The sequence below is a fragment of the Bombus flavifrons genome, chromosome 5 (genome assembly GCF_040668555.2).
Source record: "Bombus flavifrons isolate JBK064 chromosome 5, iyBomFlav1_principal, whole genome shotgun sequence".
NCBI lineage: Eukaryota > Metazoa > Arthropoda > Insecta > Hymenoptera > Apidae > Bombus > Bombus flavifrons.
In genome coordinates this window covers 12385702-12405898 of record NC_138446.1, presented here as the reverse complement: position 1 = coordinate 12405898, position 20197 = coordinate 12385702, and the positions used below count along the sequence as shown (strand labels likewise).

Here is a 20197-nt window from a genome sequence, read left to right as displayed (position 1 = left end):
TCGAAAACTCGACGATCAACAATCGTAATGTCTTTCGCTTTATCGCGCATTGCTGAGATCTACGGAAAACGATCCGAATTTCCTTTTTGCTTTATTTATTGGCGCAAGAACAAGGAAATGCAATGCTAAAAATTCAATGAAATCGTACGCCAGCTATTGGTCGAACGATGACAGAACTTTGGACTAGTCTAGACCTGACTTAATCTAATTCAACCTCTGACCGATGCAACAACGTTCGAGAAAGGCCTTCGCGGTCAGGGACGAGACGACCGGCTCGTTTCTGGCAAATGCACCTAGCCTTGTCGAACATGTCCTAACATTCGAGCAGTCGTCTCGCTTTTGATACGACCGCCTCATGATAGCTGTTTCGATAAATCGCTCCACTTTTCGACAAGCTCGACATTAAGAATTTCACTTGGAAAACTCGCCCAAAACTATCTACGTATATTTAATTTTTTTCTTAGTTATTTCTATATGCATCGGTTTCTATTTAAAGCAGAACATTCGAAACAATTTCCTGGCGCATTCGTCCTATCTATCTTTTATCGCTTTCTACTGGTTGTTTGTCCAAAAGTACCAACTCATTAGTCACGAAAAGGAGACGGTAGACCATTGATCGTTTAAGGGCAACGATGAGATCCTTCTAAGAGAAGGAGAGATTCAAGCTCAGCTTGATTCCGTGAAATATTTCGAGGAACCTGAACGCGTGTGGTTCACCAACGCGCCCGAGAACGTCCTTGGCGCTCAGGGACGCCTCGAGCAGGCGAGAACGCTCCTCCGATCGTCAGCGTTCGCGAATTAGGTCGAGAGGAACGCGAGCGGAGCGGGAGAGCACATTCTCTCGTAACCGTTCGATGTCAATAATAATAATAATAATAATATTAATAATAATAACAATAGCACAAGTCTTACTAGAATAGAGGTTTCCTTCTTCTCTTCCTTACTATTCTATCATTTTGTAATTAATCGTATCGCTTTGAAATTTCCGGAAATTCGACCGATTTCATAACCATATCTCGTAATTTATTGAGATCAGTTACACGTTACCAACATTAGTTACTGGGAAAACACGTTAGTTATGATCATTGTTTCGCTGCATTTATCGTGCGATTCTCTTACTGATACAATTTATGGTGGATATATTTAGAATGGATTAAAAGTATCTGACTGTGAAATCTGTAATACTACATCTTAAAATATCTGTTTCTGATTAGTGTTTATGTAGCTTAGCAGTTTTGCTATAACGTTGTTTAAAATTTGGGATCCTGTGTTTATATATTCTTAAATGTGTTGCAGAGGTGTTTATAGTAAAGAACCTGTTTGAATTTTACTACTTTCTAATACATGAATCAAATTCCTAGAAAACGAGAGGAAAAACGAAATAGGCTACACGCGAATTGTTTTGCTTTATCGTTCCACCTTGGTTATGGTTTCTTCTAACCGCAAGGCTCTAAAATATACCAAGCGGTGAACGATTTCGCGACAAAGCGAAGGTCAAAATCGTTCTTTTTCTTCTTTATTTTCCTTGCTCCCGTGAAAGTCTTTCCGACGTGTTTTAGAAGGAGAAAAAAAAAAAGGAAGAGTCTCTCTCGTAATCATTTGATGTCAATAATAATAGCAACTTCGTCGATGAAGAGGTTTCCTTCTTCGTATTCTTCCCCCACTTACGCCGCGAAGTCGACCTTTCCGTCGTGTCTTTCCGTAGATCGTGTGTTGCTTACATCGACCTGTGCCAGTATTGTTCTAATTTATTTTCCAGTTTTAAACGACAATATTTGTTTCTTATGGTCTTTCATCGCTGTAAATTATAAAACTGATTAAATTTCTTCGCGCTTAAAGTTGCTAACTTTCCAATTTTAGACGGTTTATTTTTCCTTGTGTTATATATAACCTCCATTTCCTATGTGCATCACAAAGCCGGACAAACTAGTATTATCGTTATAATTATAATTACTAAGAAACACGACTACGAGTATAATTTATCCGGTAGTTTTTTAAACCGTTCGCATCTTTCACAGTGTAAAGTCTAAAAATTTGCTCGTATTCGTATCATCGATACGATATAGGTTATTTTACCGTATCACGATGGAATATCAGTGTTTTTCAATTTAACTATTCTTCGACATTGCTTGCACAAAGTGTGCGCGTGAAAAGTTCTATTTTGAGGAAAAATATCGCGGTTTTAATCGTACACGCAAACGACGATGTTCGAATAGGACTATAACAACCTCGAATAAAACAGAGGAGGTAGTAGAGGGCAGTAGGAGGAGACGGAGGACGAAAGCGCGCGCTCGCTCGCGAAGAAGAAGTAGGACGCCGCTGCAAGGTTCCCTGGCAAGCGTTTAACCTAACCTAACCTAGCCCAATCTAGGCGCGGACGCACACGCGCGCGCTTCTATCTGCTCGCCCACCTCCTCTTGCCCCCTCGAGCCACCGCATTAACCACGGCAACCCCACCTAAGCCGGCCGACCTGCTGCACTCCGCTCTCTCCCTCACGTTATCTCTCTTCCTCTCTCGCTGTGTCTCTACGTTTCTACGATCATCCGTCTTTATCGTTTCGACTTCTGTACACGACGGCATTCGCGTTACTCGCGCGAGTTATAGTCGGTTAGACGTCCTTCGTCTAACCGTAAATGCGCGAAAACAGGCTCCGCGTCCGAACTGCGTGTATACGCTAGCGGTTGCCGGCACGGTCATAGAACTTTCGTCCGTGAAACGTGATAGTGCCTTTGGACAAGTAACTTCGCATCGGAGAAAGCGATGAAAAGGATTACGAGACTTCAGTCACCGGCTTACCAATCGCGGCAATAACCATACCTCGATCTTTGCTGATTTCGCGACTCGTTTGTTCTGTCGTGTCCGAAGCTTGCCTTTTTTCTTTCTTTTTTTTTCTTGTTCGCGATAGACGAATGACCTTTCACGATCTTTAACGTTTTACTACCCGTTGTAAAGGAATCATCGGTGTGTGTCGAGAGTGAGTGGCAAGTGGCGAGTGTTTCGCCACGGTGTAAAGACGCGAAGCGCGGCCGATTGGCTACGATCGGCTCCGATCGACTACGTCCGGCTACCTCCGGGGTAGAGGGGTCGAAGAAAGAAAGGATTTGCCGAGACCGGAGAACGGCAGCGGTGAAAAGTGCAAGTGGAGTGTGAACGGTGCATACGAAGTGTGTTTATGCCACTTGGTTCCTGTGTCAACGGTTTCTCGTGGCGAGAGCTCTTTTTTTTGCCGGTACGCGCCGCTCCAATTCTCCGGAAACCACCTCTCAATGTCGAGGGTTACTTCCGAGAAGATGTAACAATCTGCTGCTCAACTTTCCCGATATATACGTCTAACGTGCGTAGGTTAACGATTTGCGTACGGTGTAATTTATGCGTGTATGTTAGCAAATATAAATTCTATGTACCAATTTCAGGTGTTTCGTAAAATTCGAGCAGGTTAGCAGTTTGACAGTTAAGTGAGAATCGTAGAGCTTTTGTAATTTTGTGTTTTGTCTCGTGCAAAACAATCTGCGGGACAACAACAACGCTAACTCTATCGATTGTTTTCTTCTTTTTAAGATCTTAATTGTGAAAGTTGCTATCTCGTGACCGATATAGGGACCAGTTATAGCTTGTGTTTCATCTTGATTCGTGACAGTCATTAGCATACTGGTTCGAGGAAAATATTAGTCGCATGGAGCTATTTAAAGAAAATTTTGATCTTGCTCTTGTGTCATGATTCTGCCCCTGTGAAACGTAGTGAAGTAATATTACATTCTTCTTTTAAATATTTCCTGTATTTCCTGAAAAATCGTGTGTTTTATCGAACTCGTAGTATAAGCTGTATGCTATTAGTTTCGATAGTGTATTTACTTGAAAAGCGTTTCCTTAACCTCGATACTTTTCGTAAATCCATAGCATCGATAATAACCTCTCCGTGACCTCGATTACGCGATCGATATTAATCCTGTCGTTATTCTCCTTTGAATCTACTGCGTGAAAGAGTTGCACAAGGACGGCGAGCTCGACTTTACAACGTGTACCGCTACTTTATAAGCTCCTCATGATTAACGTTGAAATTAATGGTAATGATTATATTTTTCATGTCTCCTGGCGATACAGCTTTTCCCAGTTTTATTCGTTTATTCGTTCATCCAGAAGATTTCAATTACGGTTTGCCGGCCGGTTTCGCTTTCTCCTTCGCTTTCGCTATCGCCACAGCTAAACAGCTCTATGCTCTATTACTGTTTCGTGAAGCCAAGGAAAGCGTGAAAGGTATGACACTCAAACGAAATACAAATCCTTTAGTTAGTGCAGTGTAACGTGATTTGGTGCCTGTTTACCTCCTGCGTTATCATTTTCTAACCAAGAAGTATTTAAAACGGTGAATTTAATGTTAGTAATCATGGCAATGGAATATCATTGTACTGATACAAAGTAAACAAAACGTCCGGTTTCAATATGGATCATACAGGTACTTGGAGCAGATTTCTTTCAAATATTCTCGCCAAGATATTTCAAGTAGAAAATGAATTAAATATTATTTCAGTTTCCTCTGTTTGCTATCTTTTAGGCTTATGCAGTATTAGTTATGAGTGAGTAGAAATATCCAGATTCTTCTAGTTGTGCCATACAACAATCAAATTAATAGATTTACGTTTGACAGTAGATCGGTAGTATTGTTATTCGTAAACAGCATTTTTCCGACTCTTTTAAGTCTATGAACGTATTTATGAAATGTATGGTATCGTTTTATATGGGTAATTGTTAAAGTGAACGGTATCTGATTATTGGCGAGTGCACAAATGCTGAAAACGAAAGTCAATACGACCAGTAACCACCTGTTACATTCTACCTGGAAAAAAGGACGAACAAGAGAATAATAGTAAAATAAGCATCATGACCTAAATTATATTTTAAAGTTCTTGATATATTGGCCTGCGATTATTTAAACACTTAACTGGCACGTATAATACCTGAGGAATGTATTTGAAAATTATTTCCAGAGTTGGAAACTTTAATGTTCAACTACTCTTTGGAAATTTAATAATAATTTAAATTAATTTATATTATATAAACCTGTTTAAATACTTATTTAAAAAAAGAGTCGTTGCGAAAATTTATTCTATTCATCGTGTGTAGGAAGTAATAAAAAATTATTCGTTCCTCCTGTAACGAAATTCCAACTAAATTAGCGTGAAATGAGTCGATTAGACGCATTAGAATTAACGGTAATCCTTTTATTTCGATCGAAAGCCCCGAAGACTCGAAGAAGACTTCGCTTTTCAGAATTGGTACCGCGAAACCTATATCCGCGTCTATAAAGTGCAGTGAACGCGAGTGGGTGCAACGAACTTCGTTTTCCCCCTCTTTTGTCCTCTCTTTCTACCGTCTTGTCTCCCTCTCTCACGTGCAATCTCCCCCTCCTCCCCTCCTCCCCTCTTACGAACGATCACACAAGCACCGCGTCTCTCGTACCAAACCAGACACAGGCGTAGCCTCGAATTTTGGACGATTCTACAGTTTCGTATTTCCTCTCCTCGCATAATGTTTACTTCTCATTAATCTAATGTTTCCTAACGTATTACAAAACTGATATAAATTCGTCTTTTCACACGTTAATTGGTACGATGGCCATCAATAACTCACGGTACTTAATTTTTTTAAATAATTAAAATAAGATAAATTTCGCGGACTAAGAAATTATCAACGATGTAAGTAGTTTAGATAAGACTATCAAGGAAAAGTGCGCAAATAGAAAATATGTTGGAAAAATTACATATTGCATATTTGAATCTGTTGTGGTTTCCAAGACGAGATATATAAAATTTGCATGACATTCGACGTATTAACGTAGAATTAATATCCTTAATTGTTTTATCATTTTGACAGCTTTTATTTGATCAAATTATTTTGTCGCGAATACCGATATTACAAGAAAACGGTATTATCTGCTTTTTGACCGGGAGAAATAGTTTGCTTGAAGTTTCCTTTGTTTATAACAATAATATTAATAAATTGTAATATTTGACAAGACAAATATGATAGACGTTTTCTCAAGTATCCGTTAAAACAAGGAACAAGAATAGTTCTGAAAAATATAAAAAGTAATTTATTTCATCGAATTTAAATTTATAAGTAAATTTCCATATAAATATTGACAGTCATATTTTGAGAAACTAACATTATGTTAAATAGCAACAACATGTTAATGAGGCTTACCTATTAGTATTTAAGAAGATATAAATATTTTATTACTCGTGTTTTCCAATCATTAAATTCATAATTTAATACACAATCGTCTACTGTAGGAAGGAAGCCTTCCAGGCTTGTGCGAGCTTTTATATTTTTGATACCTGTTTGTTTCGTTTGCTTTGGAGCTACGGTCGTAACCTAAATTTTCAGCGTATTACTAGCTTCATCAACAATCAAAACATATGTTTACAGCTAATAAGATTTTCATATAATATATTCCCGTGGAACCTATATCCGGGATATTAATGTATTAAAAATAGTCGTATAAAAATATAATACTAAAATACTCCGAAGTTCATAGTTCACTACATTTTGTCGCTTATCATCGATAAAGCATATCGTTAATTCTATATATTGCTATGGTATTTAAAAATCTCCACGAATAGTTACAATAAATAGCAGTGAAAATTACGAAACAGCACATATATAGCTTTCCAAAATAATTATAGTTTATTCAAAGATATGCCAAAAAACAGATTATGCGCAAATACATTAAAAATTTTTAGAGCTTTTTTTTAACATATCATATCACATTCAGAGTTCGAACAAAATGTGAAAAAGGTCTTATCATCGCGCGTGATTTTTCATTTCAATTTCGTGTTAAACTTTTTCTCAGAACATTCAAATCCATTTCGTTTGCTAGATCTCGAAACATAAATTTCGAAAAAGATCGTAGCAGCTTTGTGTCATTTTCGACAAATTGGATTCTCCTAATCTTAAAAAATATCTTGACCAAAATATGGAGACGAGTCTTATTGGCACGCATGATCTCTTATTACTATTTTATGATAAATAAATGTTTTTTATTTGCTAAAATGAGAAGAAAATGGAAATACAAAATTTGAGAGATCGTAACATGGTTAAAAATACTTTTAATTTCTGAGTGCTTGATACCATAGATTTTTGCAAATGGACTTATCGATTTGTAAATGATAGAGTGTAGATACGTTCCTGTAGAGAGGAGCGGTCTCTCTTGGAAGCAGGCAGTGGAGCGCATAGGAAGCGCGAAAGCGTTAACCCCACTGTGTGGTCAACCTTCTATTCTAGTGCGCGTGTAAGCGTGCCTCTTGCTGAGGGTAAACGCAGAACGGCCATGCACGCGTTACGAAGACCACCGTGGGTCATCTTCGTCGTGGGAGCAACCCCACTTTCCACTCGTTCATCCGCGTCCGAATATCGATCGAGGGCGCACAGTTACAACAAAAACTTCATAGATTTATGTTACAGATTTTCTGAGGACCACTAATATGACATGTTACATGCAAGTTAGGCCGTTAGATAAATTCCCTGCTGGAGAAATTTAATTTTTATTTTCAGTGATTTTAAGAAATAAATCGAATAAATAATACAGGAATGCGAAGTTTCCGCATAGTAATAATAATCTATAGGTACTTGTTCATGATATAGTACCAGGGTTATTTATGTTAGGAAAGAAATAATATGTTTTAATTAAAGAGCACTAAAGATTGGTGTTTCGTTTATTTTGTATTACATACATATATATATATATATATGTATGTTTTTGATGTCCGAAGATAAGTTGAAATTTCTATTAACTAGCATACATAACTACGGTTATATAAATTAATGACTATAATTATAATTGTAGGATAGTTATTCTACAACTAGTGCAACTTGTTGTTAGCGTTTTGTAGAGTTAGAATGAATATTGTGCTGTTTTGCCAAGTGACAAAGTTATCGCACAGTTTAGTTTTTGAGATTGTATTTAAAATTCTTATTAAACAAAAATATTACTTTAATATATAGTATATCGTTTATCTATCGGATATACCTAGATAAAACTTAAATAAAACTCTGATATTCTCATAGTACAATGAAGATAGTGTATTTGTTGGACTTACTTAAGAGTCCTTTATGCAACTCGGTTAATTACACCGTTGCTTCGGACGCGTGGCCGATTTGTATGCACGATGCAAGATATCGTGAAAATGATAATATAGATGTATACCAGATGTTTTCTATTGGACGTCCTTGGATTCAATGACAACTATTTTCTATGCAAGGTCAAAGTAAACTTTAACCGACTTATCAAGTTTATCAATGTCATTATTACATCACAGATACTTTTAATCTGACTTATCTATTAATCAACAAATAAACGACATCCTAGTACTGAACTGTAATCAATTTCAAGTGTCAAAAAAATAATAAGAACTTCATCTTAAGTAGTATCTAAATGTTGTTTAATAAACTATTTATCGTATCAAAGGTGTTACACTGCAAGTCACATTGTCACGATTATAGCAATCTCTTGTACTCTCTTATTAGTTATAATGTTAACAAAAAAAAAAAAAGACAAATTGAAGAATCGCATATAAGTAATACATACATAGTTAGACAACAGAGTTTAGCGAGTAGTACAAGGCCAACGACATAAAATATTCGAAGGACGCTGAGGAAATGCTTATTCACGGGAGAAAACATTTATTTACAGTTTGAACAAGATGCATGCAATGGAAGGCGCGGCTGGTAATGGGAAGAAGGTGGATTCTGCTGAGAAGACGAGGGACGACGAATCGTCCAGGTCTTCGCCAAAAGTTCCTCAAAGTCAGCAGAATGGAGCGGCTCTTCCGGAAGAAACAGCCGCCGCTCCAACCACCATCGAATGCCTTCGATCCACGTCGATAAAAAAAGAACCTCTCTGCGATTCAGAACCGGAAGTAGCAGGCAAAAGCCTGTCTTCGGCGGAGACGATGCAACAGAAACCCGTAGTTTCCCGTTGCACGAAATCGGAAACGGAAGGTAACAGGAAGAGAAAGTCTACAAATGGGCAGTTGTCGTCAAATGGGAATTCTACTCCGAAGAAGTTCTGTACTGAACAGAGAGAACAATATATCTCATCTCTCGTTGGCTGTGAAAAAGTTACCGCGGAAGAACTTGCTGCGAGGGCTGATCAACTTCGAGCCGAAGTTCAGGTAAATATTGTTTTTCGTTGCTTTCCGTTAGATTTAATATGTTCAAATAATTCCAGAATTATACATTTGAATCGACTGATAGAAGAGAAGAACAAAAATAATATTCGTTGCTTTCAATTTTATTTAATATACACAAACGATTCCAGAATTGCATGTTTATATCAACTGTTAGAAAAGAACAAAGATAGTTTCACATTTTAGTCGTAAGTTATTAGTTAAAATCGAATTTAATTATATTTAGAACATTGTTGTAGAGGATATTAAGTTGATATTTATTATATATATACATAGAGAATAGTAAGTACTTTCTAATAGGAGAAACTATATAGAGATATCCAACGTATGTCAGACGTTTTACATTTATTAGATTCAAGAGATGTCAGGTGTTATCTAATATTAGCATAACGCGATATCCAAGAGGTATTTTGGGTACTTAATTATTTCCGTTCTTATTCTTTGCAAAATAGGCCCTAGACGAGTTAGCACGTGCCAAAGAAATGGAATGGAACGAGATTTTGAGCATGAGAAAGTTAAAGGAGGAAGCGTACCTGAGAATTGAGAGAAGGAGACAAGTTATGGGATTTATGGAGGGCAATGGACAATTAGCGGACACATTGCCACCAGCTAGTTTAGCGCTGGGTCCTGAATGGGAAAGTAGCGGTAATACTACTCCCGTATCCAAAGAAAAATTGAGTTTCGGTTCTAAGGAAGATCTACCTGAAGAAAGTTCTCAAGATTCGCCAGCTTTCAAAAGAGAAAAGGGCTCGAAACAAGCATCGCAACGCCAATCGACACCACCCAAACAAAGTGGAGAAAATGGCCGGAAACAGGCAGAAGCGCTTAGTCCGGAGAATAGACAAATCGGCGAAGGTCGACAAGGTGCCATCGTCGACGTTAGATCTATCATTGCTGATTACAGACTCAGGCATCCTGAAACGGTACCGCGCAGGTAAGCATAAAATATCAGAATATGCAAATCAGAAAGTATACTACATCAAATCCTATCAAATCTTTTGATTGATTGATTTCTACTATTTTATATTTGAACAATGTTTGCACAAGGATTTAAGTTTCCGGGAATAGAAATTTCTCGTATTTGTGAGATTTATAAAAATTAAATATCTTGAACTGTTACAGAGGTCGAAGAATGAGAAATTCGGTGAATGTTGGCCTTGGAGCTGGTGGAGCTATGGTCGAAACGGGTCACAACGTTGATTCAAGGCCTTCTAGTACAGACTCTTGTAAAAGCAACTCAAACACAGTTGATCCAAATAGTGCTATGAGCTTTAAGGATGTGCTTGTGCAGTTTGCCAAATTAAGTCAACAACAAGGTATGTAATTGCGTACAAAGCCGCACAAAAAAAGGACCTTATTCTAAAGGAATATTTTGAGGTTCCAAGTTTAGAAATTGATTTAACTCTTTCATAAATGTTAAGTATCGAGCAAATTATTAATTATTTTCATGTAAAATTGCTACAGGTGAACCTGTAAAAACTCCTCAAAACTATCCGGATGTGACGCTTCACCCCGTTGCTCCATCTCCAGCGCCACAAAATACTCCACCTCAACAGAGCGGTTCATTACTTCATGGAATTCTCACGAAATCACAATCTCCAAGACCTACTACTTTTTCACCTACTTTAGCTAGATTACTCACCGCACCTGAAAGAGAAAGGAATGCACCAACAGCCGCGTCCATGCCACAGCAAAGTGCGGCAACCCAGCACCTTTTGCAGACATATCAAGGCTCTAATCCGGTTTCTATCAGTGACCTCCTATCTTCTTCCAAGGTATTTTATTTTTTTTTTTTTATATATATAAATCAAACTTTACTCATATTGCATATACAAATTAGCCTAGTATATTGACGGTACTAATATCATTTACTTTAATATCTTTAGGCTCGAACTGAAATAACGATAACACCAGTGATCAACACTCCGGTTCAGTCTCATGTGGTAAGTGTATACTATAATATGGGATATATATTTATGCATTTAATGTGGAATATATAGATACATTTTAAAAATATTTTTCTTTGTAGGACGATGTTGAAGAAGAGTCAGCAGTAATCGAAGATAGAGAGACTCGTATTTCTTCGGGTGGCAGGGATGCTAGAGAGGATAGAGATAGTCCGCCGCGATGCCAAGGATGTCATGAACGTGTAGCACAGTTCGTATGTGCTGGCTGCGGTCATCAATGGTATTGTAGTCGTGAATGCCAAGTAAGATTTAAAGCTTATCTCATATGCAATGTTTAATAAATATCGTGCGTGAAATATAATGATCAAATTATATTACAGTGATTATTGGTAAAATTAATAATTTCAGGTTGCTGCGTGGGACGAGCATTCGGAAGTGTGTTCTGGTTAAGGGATGAGCACATATATTAATCTAAACCTTCCGTTTAATCGTGGTATCAGATTACATACCCTTTTAACTAAGAATGAATCTAGTCAAAACAAAAATAGGCGAGAGAGTTAACACGTTTTGAGTACGATAAGAGGAATGGAGAAACAATGAGAAAGCATTATATATTTTTAAGGACCTTAAAACATGTTTAATCTGTAAAAAATAAGTTTTATTTCTTTAAAGAGAAGAAAAGGAATCGCCATGATAACGGCGCTTTTCACGAAAGATGAGTATTTACAAGAGTGAAAGCATAAGACTTTGGGCACCTTGACAAGGAAGAATTAGGAATCAAGTTGAGACGATCGTTGCTTCACTGTAATCACCGCGTTGCTTTTATTCGTTGTCAGTTCCGAACGATCGTGAATCTTCACGGAAACAAATAGAGAGTATTAACCCTGCTAAATTAAGCATTTAACGTGTATCTTTCAAAGGACAAACTGTTCGTGGAATTCCTAACGTAATAGGAGTTCATGTTGGGTATAAACATTCGTAACAACTTCGTATATCAGATACTTTTTTTAGACCTTAATCAATGCATGACGTACGATGTACGCTAGTCGAAAATTTTCAACTTTTTCCAAACAAAAAAAAAAGAGATGGTACCAGAACTAGCTGGTATGTGTTCTTATAACGAGAAAGAAAGCACAAAACTGTATCTCGTGATGCTGTACATAATTTTATACGTGTTAGCAGGGTTGTTTAGCGTAAAATTTTAAAAGGTTGGTTAACCGTGTGCCATGCGTAAGATTCGTTTCATGGTCAACTTTATATGTTAAACAAATTTAAGTTGTAGACTATTCGAGTGTTTTTATAATTTCATCATTTTTGCTTCGTTTCTCTATTTTCCTTTCCTTTTTCGTTTCCTTTTTTAACTACGTCCTATTCTTTTACATTAAAATAATATCGCATTTGATGATAAAAATGCAAAGTATACACGGACGTTTTAGCTTTCATGTATCTTTCGACGTTCATTTGAGAAACAGCACGTACAATGCGTACTGAATATTATATTTTATATCACGTTTGTTACCAACGTATAAATTTAGATTTAATGAAGTGTTAGTCTTAGTGTAGATTTAAGATACTTCTTTTTTCTTTTTGCAACTTGTTCGTTGGTAACATATTTGACATGTCTTGAGTTCATTTTTTTTCTCCTTTCTTCTTTTTTTTTTTTAATCAGCATGTTACCTAAACGACAATTGCCCTAGACATAATCTGTAGTCCAAAGTTCCTACAGGTACACGTAACTTTATATATATTTTTCCCAATTATAAAGCAACCAAAATAAAGTTTTTAATCATATTTTCATGAATTTTTACTATCTCTAAACCAGATGCATGCTGTAAATGTATTAACTTTTCCACTTTTCTTGAATAAAAATAGCGAGGTTGATCTCAATCTCTCTAACATATTTTTAGTTCTTGCAATACTCAGTTCATGAATGTCAATGTTTTTTTCATTGTTTTTCTATCTTTATTCTTTAAAGTTTCATAGTGATTACTTTTATTTTTATAAAATATTTTATGTAATTTTAAATAATGGTTGTATAAATATATATAAATTTCATATATCAAATAACATGTATGTAATGCAGATAATAAATTATATAATTAAATGCAATAAAATGTATGAATTATTCATATAAAATATTAATTTATATTTATTTTGGATCACTGTTACCATAATTTACTAAAAAACTATTGGCGACACTGCTACAGCGTTGTGTAGGAGAGATTTACGCGGCAAACTGTTTCCGTATCATAAGACTTTTTTTATTAATAGAATGACGTTTCCACAAGCTCATCAAGTTGAATTGATAGCACTGGCCGAACTAGCAGGGATTTCAGCAGTTCCAGGAGTTTATCGGTAATAATTTATGAACTACACAAATATAACCTATACGATTGTTTGTGAAAGCTTTAGTAAGATATAGCTAAAGAGATAAGCTCTTATATGCTATAAATGTCAGCATTTCATAATATATGTAATATTTATCTAAACACAACAAGTGCAAAATTTGTTAACGCCGTAAAAAAACAAACAAATATAAAAAATAAAATCTTATTTTGGTTAGTTGATAATAGTTAAAGCTATTGTGATTTCAAGAAATTATTCTTTCAGAATCATATTGGAATTATTGGCTCTTCAGATATCTCCAGAGGATATATACGTCCTTTTAAAGCAAATATGTCCTCGACCAACAGAAAACCGAGCTGTTGATAATATTGAAGGGGTACCTAATGTAACTACAAACTAATACACATAATATAATTTAACACAATTTACTACAACCAATACATATTTTTATATAATCGATTATTATTTATAAAATATGTTATAAATATGTTGCAAACATCTTAATTTTTACATTAATCTAACAAAAAATTTTTGATTATTATTATTACATTATTTTTCATTAAAATCAAATATTTTCTATATAATCTAAGGTATCTTAAAATGTAATTTAATTGTAAACATACTGTAAATATTTAAGTTATTGATTAAAAAAACATATATTTAATGACTATTTTGTGAATATTACATATGAATGTTAGATATATTTTGAACTTCCTGCCCGAGCTAATTTATCAGCCATTTCATTACCATAAATTCCAACATGACCATTGACATGATTCTGAAACATTAAAGTACCAATATTCATGAGCTATAAAATATAAGATTAAGGCATTAAGTACTAATAAAATAATCATATGTTACTTACCCAAACCACGTTTAGAGGTTGTAAAGCTTTTTCCATTTCTATTAGTTCATCCTTATTTATAACAGGTGTGTTATTTGAAGTAACCCATCCCTTCTTTTTCCAGCTATGTATCCAATACTTTATGCAGTTGATAAGAAATTGGGAATCTGTATTAATCTTCAAATTTTTAATACCTGCCTTTCTTGCTTGTCTAGCAGCTACAGTTACAGCCATAATTTCTGCATTGTTGTTAGTTGCTCGACCAACAACAGCTTCTGATACATTTCTACGGTTAACATTTTTAAACAGGATATTTACATTGAATTACACATTAAATATAACTGAAAGATATATTGTAACACACAGAGGATGATTGTCACCAAACCAAACACCTATACCAGCCTTTGCATTTTTTCTCCCATTTGCAGTACATGCACCATCCGTATATACATTGACAAAACCATTGTCATCCACAATTAAATTTTGAGTTAAATCCTAAAAAATTAATGATATAGTGAGATAAATATAAAAATCCATCCATAAAAATTATATGTGGAACTCCATATAAAATATTTTATCTTACACTTACTTTATCTATACATATATTTTCATATTTTGTTGAACCTGTCATTTTTAGCATTTTTGAACTTGAGTGTTCGGTATCAGAGTCTGTACCTTTGTTAATTTGTATTTGTCGTCTAAAATTATATTCCAATTAATATATTCATCTATGTACACTAATATGTTAAAATTGTGTCATACCTTTTACCAATTATAGGTAATGCATCTTCCATGTCATTTCCTTTATTTGCTTCCTCATATTTTTCAATGAAGCTGCGTGCTTCTGTTTCTGTTTTAAATTTTTTAAATACAGGTCCAGAAAAACGAAGCACTTGTTCATGACATTCAGGCCTTATTTGATAAGAACAGTGAAATACAATTTTTTTGAAGTAGATTTAAAACAATGTATTAATGCATACTGAATGTAAAAATTTGTTACCAAGTATGATAAATCCCAGGTTTACGACCTTTGGCTACTGCATAATAATATTTGGAGGTCATATTTTTTAATGTAGTCATCAAATACTCAAATCTACTTATTGTCATTTAATTGTTCAATTAATTTATGATGAATACTGTTCATACATTAACTGATTTTATGAAATTTCACACATTTAGGGAGAAATATTTCACACATACACAGTAAATTATTCCTATAACAATACCATAAAGTATGTATTATATACTTTACAATCATATAAAGCATATAACAAGATTTAAACAAGTACAAAAAATAACTAAAATCTAAGATCGTGCAATCATATAACACAGGTCTGACCATTCATATATTCCAGGCAAAGTGGTTAATGTCTAAATAAATACAATATACATACCGATACACATGTGTCAAATAGAAATGTTCTTTTCTTTGTCTCAAATTTAAATTATTATTTTATTATATTAACTTTACTGTAATTATTACTGTAAGTTTTTGTATTTCTTACTCTTCTACTTTTTTTCTCATTCTCTGGATTATGTATCAACACAATTTATATAACCTTTTTCCGTAATTGAAAGCAAAGATGAGTAGGGATATCAACAATGAGCATGCGAGAATTTTGCCAAAAGTTCGATCCATGCATTACCGCTTCCAATATCCAAACGGTCGAATTATATACACATTTCTTTCTTCGGCAGTTTTGCTGGGAGAAACGTGCTTATACAAAACTTAACCGAAACATTAACTAATTGCAAGTATACTCATCGGTAGCTAAAAGTAGTCGGTTGGCTCTTAGTGCCGATTCGAAAACGAGCTTTCCAATTCCAATAACTTTAAGAAATAAGTTATAGAATATGACAAAAAGGTTAAAGAAAATTGGTAAGTATTGGTAAGTATTAAAATCATTTTTTGAGAAAACCACGAGTACAAAATTTGTTAGTAAAAATAATAATTTTATATCAGAACATGATAGCACAGAAGGTGTTACAATTTCCCCGATTCTTGAAACCAACATCATATTTCAGAAATTTGTCGAAGTTGAGAATTTCGAGATTTTGACTAAAACTTTGAAACGATTTTGCGACTTTACATTACGAGAACATAGGACATAGGAACATAGGAGATGGTACAATTGAAATGAAATTATATCAAAAATTAGAATGTAGGAACATAAGAATTTATCGAAGTTATAATTTTCGAGTTCTTGAGGAAATTTTTCGTGAAGAATATCCATGTTCTATTAGCAGAATATAATCTTGTAAGAGATGGCACTATTACAATTATTATTGGAATTTGACATGATTTTTCGGTATGTGCGAATATTATTTCGTGTTCTTTTTTAATACGATTCTTCTTGCAACGTCGCGTGTTTTTAATTATTTTCCGATGTATCATACATATTTGCATGTATAGTATATATATCGTATAATCATTTTCGAAAAGATCATTACTGTTGGTTGTTGCTATCTGCTACTCGCGTTGATGGCTGTTTGTGGTATCGCCTGATTATTATTTTTATTCGCAAAGTGGCCTTGTTGTAATTGTTAGAGAAAAAACAATGTACTGTTAATGTTTAATTAAACTGTAAGTAATTTTTATATTTTGTTCATCCTTGCCGATCGTTGGTAACCCTTCATTACGTCGCGCCGTCGATACGAATGCGTTTTCCTTCTCGTTTTTCTCACCAACAGCAATAGATACGAAATGTGCATGTAATTCGGTCGTTGGCCGCTAGAAACTCTCATATCTAGCATATATTTTTTGGCTGAACTTTTTAACATTGGAAGCACGCTATGGACCGTGTTGTGAAACTGTGAACTACGGTGTCTCCTGTGAACTCAACTATATGTACCTATGCTTACAGTCAATTAAACCTTTAATACTATTATTATGTTATTGAATATTTTCTTGAACTTTTGTGCAAACATTGAAATGTACGATATTTAATCGATACCATACATACTGAAAGTGACATGTGTATTTGGAAACAACTTATAAAGTCACAATCTTTACTGTAAAAAGTGTTTTGGGTTTCACCGGTTGGATAATTTCTGAAAATATTTCGAAGTATTCTAACACGAATATATTAATTTATTCAAATACAATATTATCGATTTTTTTGAGGTATTAGTACAGAAATATATTTTTAAAAATTTATGTTGTAATTTCTATATGTATATCTAGTGTAACAATTTGAATTTTGAAATAAATATCGGCTGTGAAAAAAGAACATAAAATGATCTTTATGTCGTTTGTTTTACAAACAGATAATTATTAATCAAATGTTGCGATATAATTAAAAGTTGATGGGATTAATCAATCAAGCGTAAAGGAGTAAAAGAAAAAGTATAAATGTATTTAGTATATTGAAATAATAATTGTACACAAGCCAAGTTATCTACACGTTCTTTGTTGCATATTGTTCTCACATTCTCTCTAAACACAGTCTGAAATCATGCTCTTTTCCCTAGTTCACTCTCCCCTTTTTGGTTAACATATGGCTTATGTACGATACAAATATATTATATCATATTGAAAACTTGTTTTTATGCAAAAAGATATTTGAAATAATATAGTTCAACATATAAGACAATGTTACAAAGTTTTGTATAATTAATCGAGTTATGATTATTTTTAGACAACTATGAAAAATTGATATAACTGGAAAATATTTCTATGCTTACAATTACAACAAAAGATTTTATATATTTTTGTAATAATAATCTGCATTGTAATAACATATTTTGTCGCTGTAAAGAATTTATATGCCCATTACAGTATGGCAAGTACAAAGGTATATTTTCACAGAATGGGTCCTTTAATTCTTAATCTATAAATGTAAATACCTTCTTCACTGATGTTAAATATGTTTCTGTTTATCATTAGAAAAACAGTAGTTGGTTGATGTCATCATTTGAATGTGAACCTATCAAAAGAACACCAGGGATTAAACGTAACATTTCACAAGTACTAGAAACTAGTGCTTTAAAAGAATCAAGCACTTATGATATAATGCCGAAAAAAAAGAATGCTAGTAGCCTGTTTGCATTGCTGGAAGCTTGTGACGCACAAAGCCCTTCTGAATTAGTAGTTAGTAGACAAAAACAGCAAGAGATTCTAAATTGGTTACAATATAAAGTAAGGAAAGGCACACCTGCCATATTAATTTTATCTGGTCCATCTGGTTGTGGGAAAACAACAGCTCTAAGGGTTCTTGCAAAAGAAAATGGTTTCAATATTACAGAATGGATTACTCCTATTGATCAAATTATGGATGAAAATAGTAATTTCTTTCTTTCTCAAATCAATAAATTATTAGTAATATCTAATAAAATGACGAAATAATTCTAAATTTTTATTCAGACAGAATAATGAGACAAGGAGACAGATTTGAAGAATTTTTAATCAGAGCTACTAGATATAGTTCAGTTCTAAGTAATTATTCTAGTCGTTTACTTCTTGTAAAAGATTTTCCAAATGTCTTTTATGAGGAGAAGGAGAGTTTCTTTTCTCTTTTGCAGTAATTAGAATTATTTATTTTTCCTTTTGCCATTTTTATTGAAATATAGTTATTATAAACTTTAATTTTTAGAAGGTACTTTGAAATTGGAAAAGAACCTATAGTATTTGTATGTACAGAAGTAGGAAATTCAAAATTGCTTCAGACATTATTTTCTCCTAATATAAGAGAAAAATTTGGCATAGATTTAATTAAGTAAGTTTCTAAATATAATTATGTATTCATGATCTGTTCTTCTATTATATATATTTGATATAGAACCTTTATATTTTAGTATAAACTCTGTTACACAAACTGCAATGAAAAATGCATTAAAAAGAATAACTAAGATTTTGAATTCAATTGCTGGGCATATGTTACATGTTTCACAAAATAAAGTTGATGAAATATTATCAAATAGCATAGGAGACATTAGAAATGCTTTGTTAAATCTAATTTTCATTTCATTAAAAGGTAAATATAATAAGTTATAATAATACGCTTGATTTCTAAATAACATCTTAATATCATTAGTACCAGAAGAACGAGAAAATAAATGTAATATTCGAGAAGAGACTTTAGGGCTTCTTCATGGTGTTGGGCGAGTAATTAATCCAAAAAGTGAGTAGATATTTTGTGTACATTAAGATTTGAAGACTTGCTGAATAAATAAATTTGCAGGAATTCAAACTGAAAACAACTGGAAATTTGTACATGATCCTGATGAAATAGCAGCTTTCTTCCAGTCACAAGCAACAGTATTTTTGAACTTCCTGCAAGAAAATTATTTGAATACTATGGGGAACATAGAGGAAGTAGATATTTCTACAAATATTTTAAGTATAGCAGATGTTTTAAATTCTGAGTGGCGAGTACGTTTATTATTTATCGTTCAATTAAAAAAATTGTACATTTTGTTTCATACACAATGAAAACATCAGTATTAATATATATATACATTAGGTAAAAAAATTTATAATAAGAACTTAATTAAAAAAATTAATATTAAAATTTTCAGGATCCTACCTTAAATAAAGTTACTTTATCTTATTGCGTCCGAGGTTTAATGGTAACGAACCAAAAACCCGTTTCTGGGTGGAATCCTGTAAGAAAGCCACCAAGTGATAAAATCGATGCGTTAGTATAATTAGCATAGAAACTTACAATATTTAATGCACTTGTAATTGTAATATATGTATGTAGCATTATATATGATAGATTATATGTATATAGATGAATACATAAATGTAACATTATCTATGTAGGCACAAATGTCTAGCAGCTGCCGAAATTCGATGGTACGATTCCATAATCAGTTCAAAATCGAAAAGTACATTGGAACAACCCGTTACCAACATCGAAGAGATTATTATTCAATAAAGTTCATGGATATTAAGGTTGTAATGAAGAAAGAT

At 33.8% G+C, this 20197-nt stretch overlaps 3 protein-coding genes across 12 annotated transcripts in view; 2 read left to right on the top strand and 1 right to left on the bottom strand.

Annotated features, from left to right (window-relative positions):
• LOC138179617 (DNA ligase 1) overlaps window positions 1–12884 on the top strand; it is a 35273-nt gene extending 22389 nt beyond the window's left edge. For all 4 annotated transcript variants that reach the window (XM_069112584.1, XM_069112582.1, XM_069112583.1 and 1 more), the window contains 7 exons: window positions 8691–9171; window positions 9639–10120; window positions 10309–10502; window positions 10651–10961; window positions 11073–11129; window positions 11216–11395; window positions 11502–12884. In XM_069112584.1, the coding sequence (XP_068968685.1) occupies window positions 8691–9171; window positions 9639–10120; window positions 10309–10502; window positions 10651–10961; window positions 11073–11129; window positions 11216–11395; window positions 11502–11543 (1747 nt within the window). In that variant the 3' untranslated portion in view covers window positions 11544–12884. The remainder of the gene's footprint in view (window positions 1–8690; window positions 9172–9638; window positions 10121–10308; window positions 10503–10650; window positions 10962–11072; window positions 11130–11215; window positions 11396–11501) is intronic.
• A 1192-nt stretch (window positions 12885–14076) lies between these two features.
• On the bottom strand, window positions 14077–15999 carry rnh1 (ribonuclease H1). The gene is made up of 7 exons (XM_069112613.1): window positions 15678–15999; window positions 15284–15497; window positions 15046–15195; window positions 14873–14981; window positions 14648–14778; window positions 14305–14569; window positions 14077–14217 (listed from the first exon to the last, which is right to left on the bottom strand). Exons 2-7 carry the CDS (start codon window positions 15388–15390, stop codon window positions 14134–14136), a joined length of 846 nt encoding a protein of 281 aa, XP_068968714.1. The 5' UTR covers window positions 15391–15497; window positions 15678–15999; the 3' UTR covers window positions 14077–14133.
• A 29-nt stretch (window positions 16000–16028) lies between these two features.
• Window positions 16029–20185, top strand: Rad17 (Rad17 checkpoint clamp loader component). 7 transcript variants are annotated; one of them, XM_069112592.1, is made up of 11 exons: window positions 16985–17407; window positions 17551–17629; window positions 17922–18077; window positions 18170–18566; window positions 18647–18803; window positions 18876–18998; window positions 19078–19256; window positions 19317–19403; window positions 19464–19654; window positions 19801–19919; window positions 20048–20185. In XM_069112592.1, the coding sequence occupies exons 3-11, from the start codon at window positions 18063–18065 to the stop codon at window positions 20160–20162; spliced, it is 1383 nt and encodes a 460-aa protein (XP_068968693.1). In that variant the 5' UTR covers window positions 16985–17407; window positions 17551–17629; window positions 17922–18062; the 3' UTR covers window positions 20163–20185. The 7 variants fall into 7 exon arrangements, with proteins under 7 accessions (XP_068968698.1, XP_068968695.1, XP_068968699.1 ...); XM_069112593.1 differs by having other exon boundaries at window positions 17551–17637; XM_069112597.1 differs by lacking the exons at window positions 16985–17407; window positions 17551–17629 and adding an exon at window positions 16029–16162.
• Window positions 20186–20197: the final 12 nt, after the last annotated feature.

What these genes read in the sequence shown, in the direction of transcription:
- rnh1 (XM_069112613.1), bottom strand. Translation starts at nt 15,390, where the DNA reads ATGACAATAAGTAGATTTGAGTATTTGATGACTACATTAAAAAATATG. An exon ending in TTACCTATAATTGGTAAAAG is followed by an intron (nt 14,982 to 15,045) that starts GTATGACACAAT and finishes ATATAATTTTAG; the next exon opens with ACGACAAATACAAATTAACA. An exon ending in AACCTCTAAACGTGGTTTGG is followed by an intron (nt 14,218 to 14,304) that starts GTAAGTAACATA and finishes TTAATGTTTCAG; the next exon opens with AATCATGTCAATGGTCATGT.
- Rad17 (XM_069112597.1), top strand. An exon ending in TTTGGCATAGATTTAATTAA is followed by an intron (nt 18,999 to 19,077) that starts GTAAGTTTCTAA and finishes TTTATATTTTAG; the next exon opens with TATAAACTCTGTTACACAAA. An exon ending in TTTTAAATTCTGAGTGGCGA is followed by an intron (nt 19,655 to 19,800) that starts GTACGTTTATTA and finishes TAAAATTTTCAG; the next exon opens with GATCCTACCTTAAATAAAGT.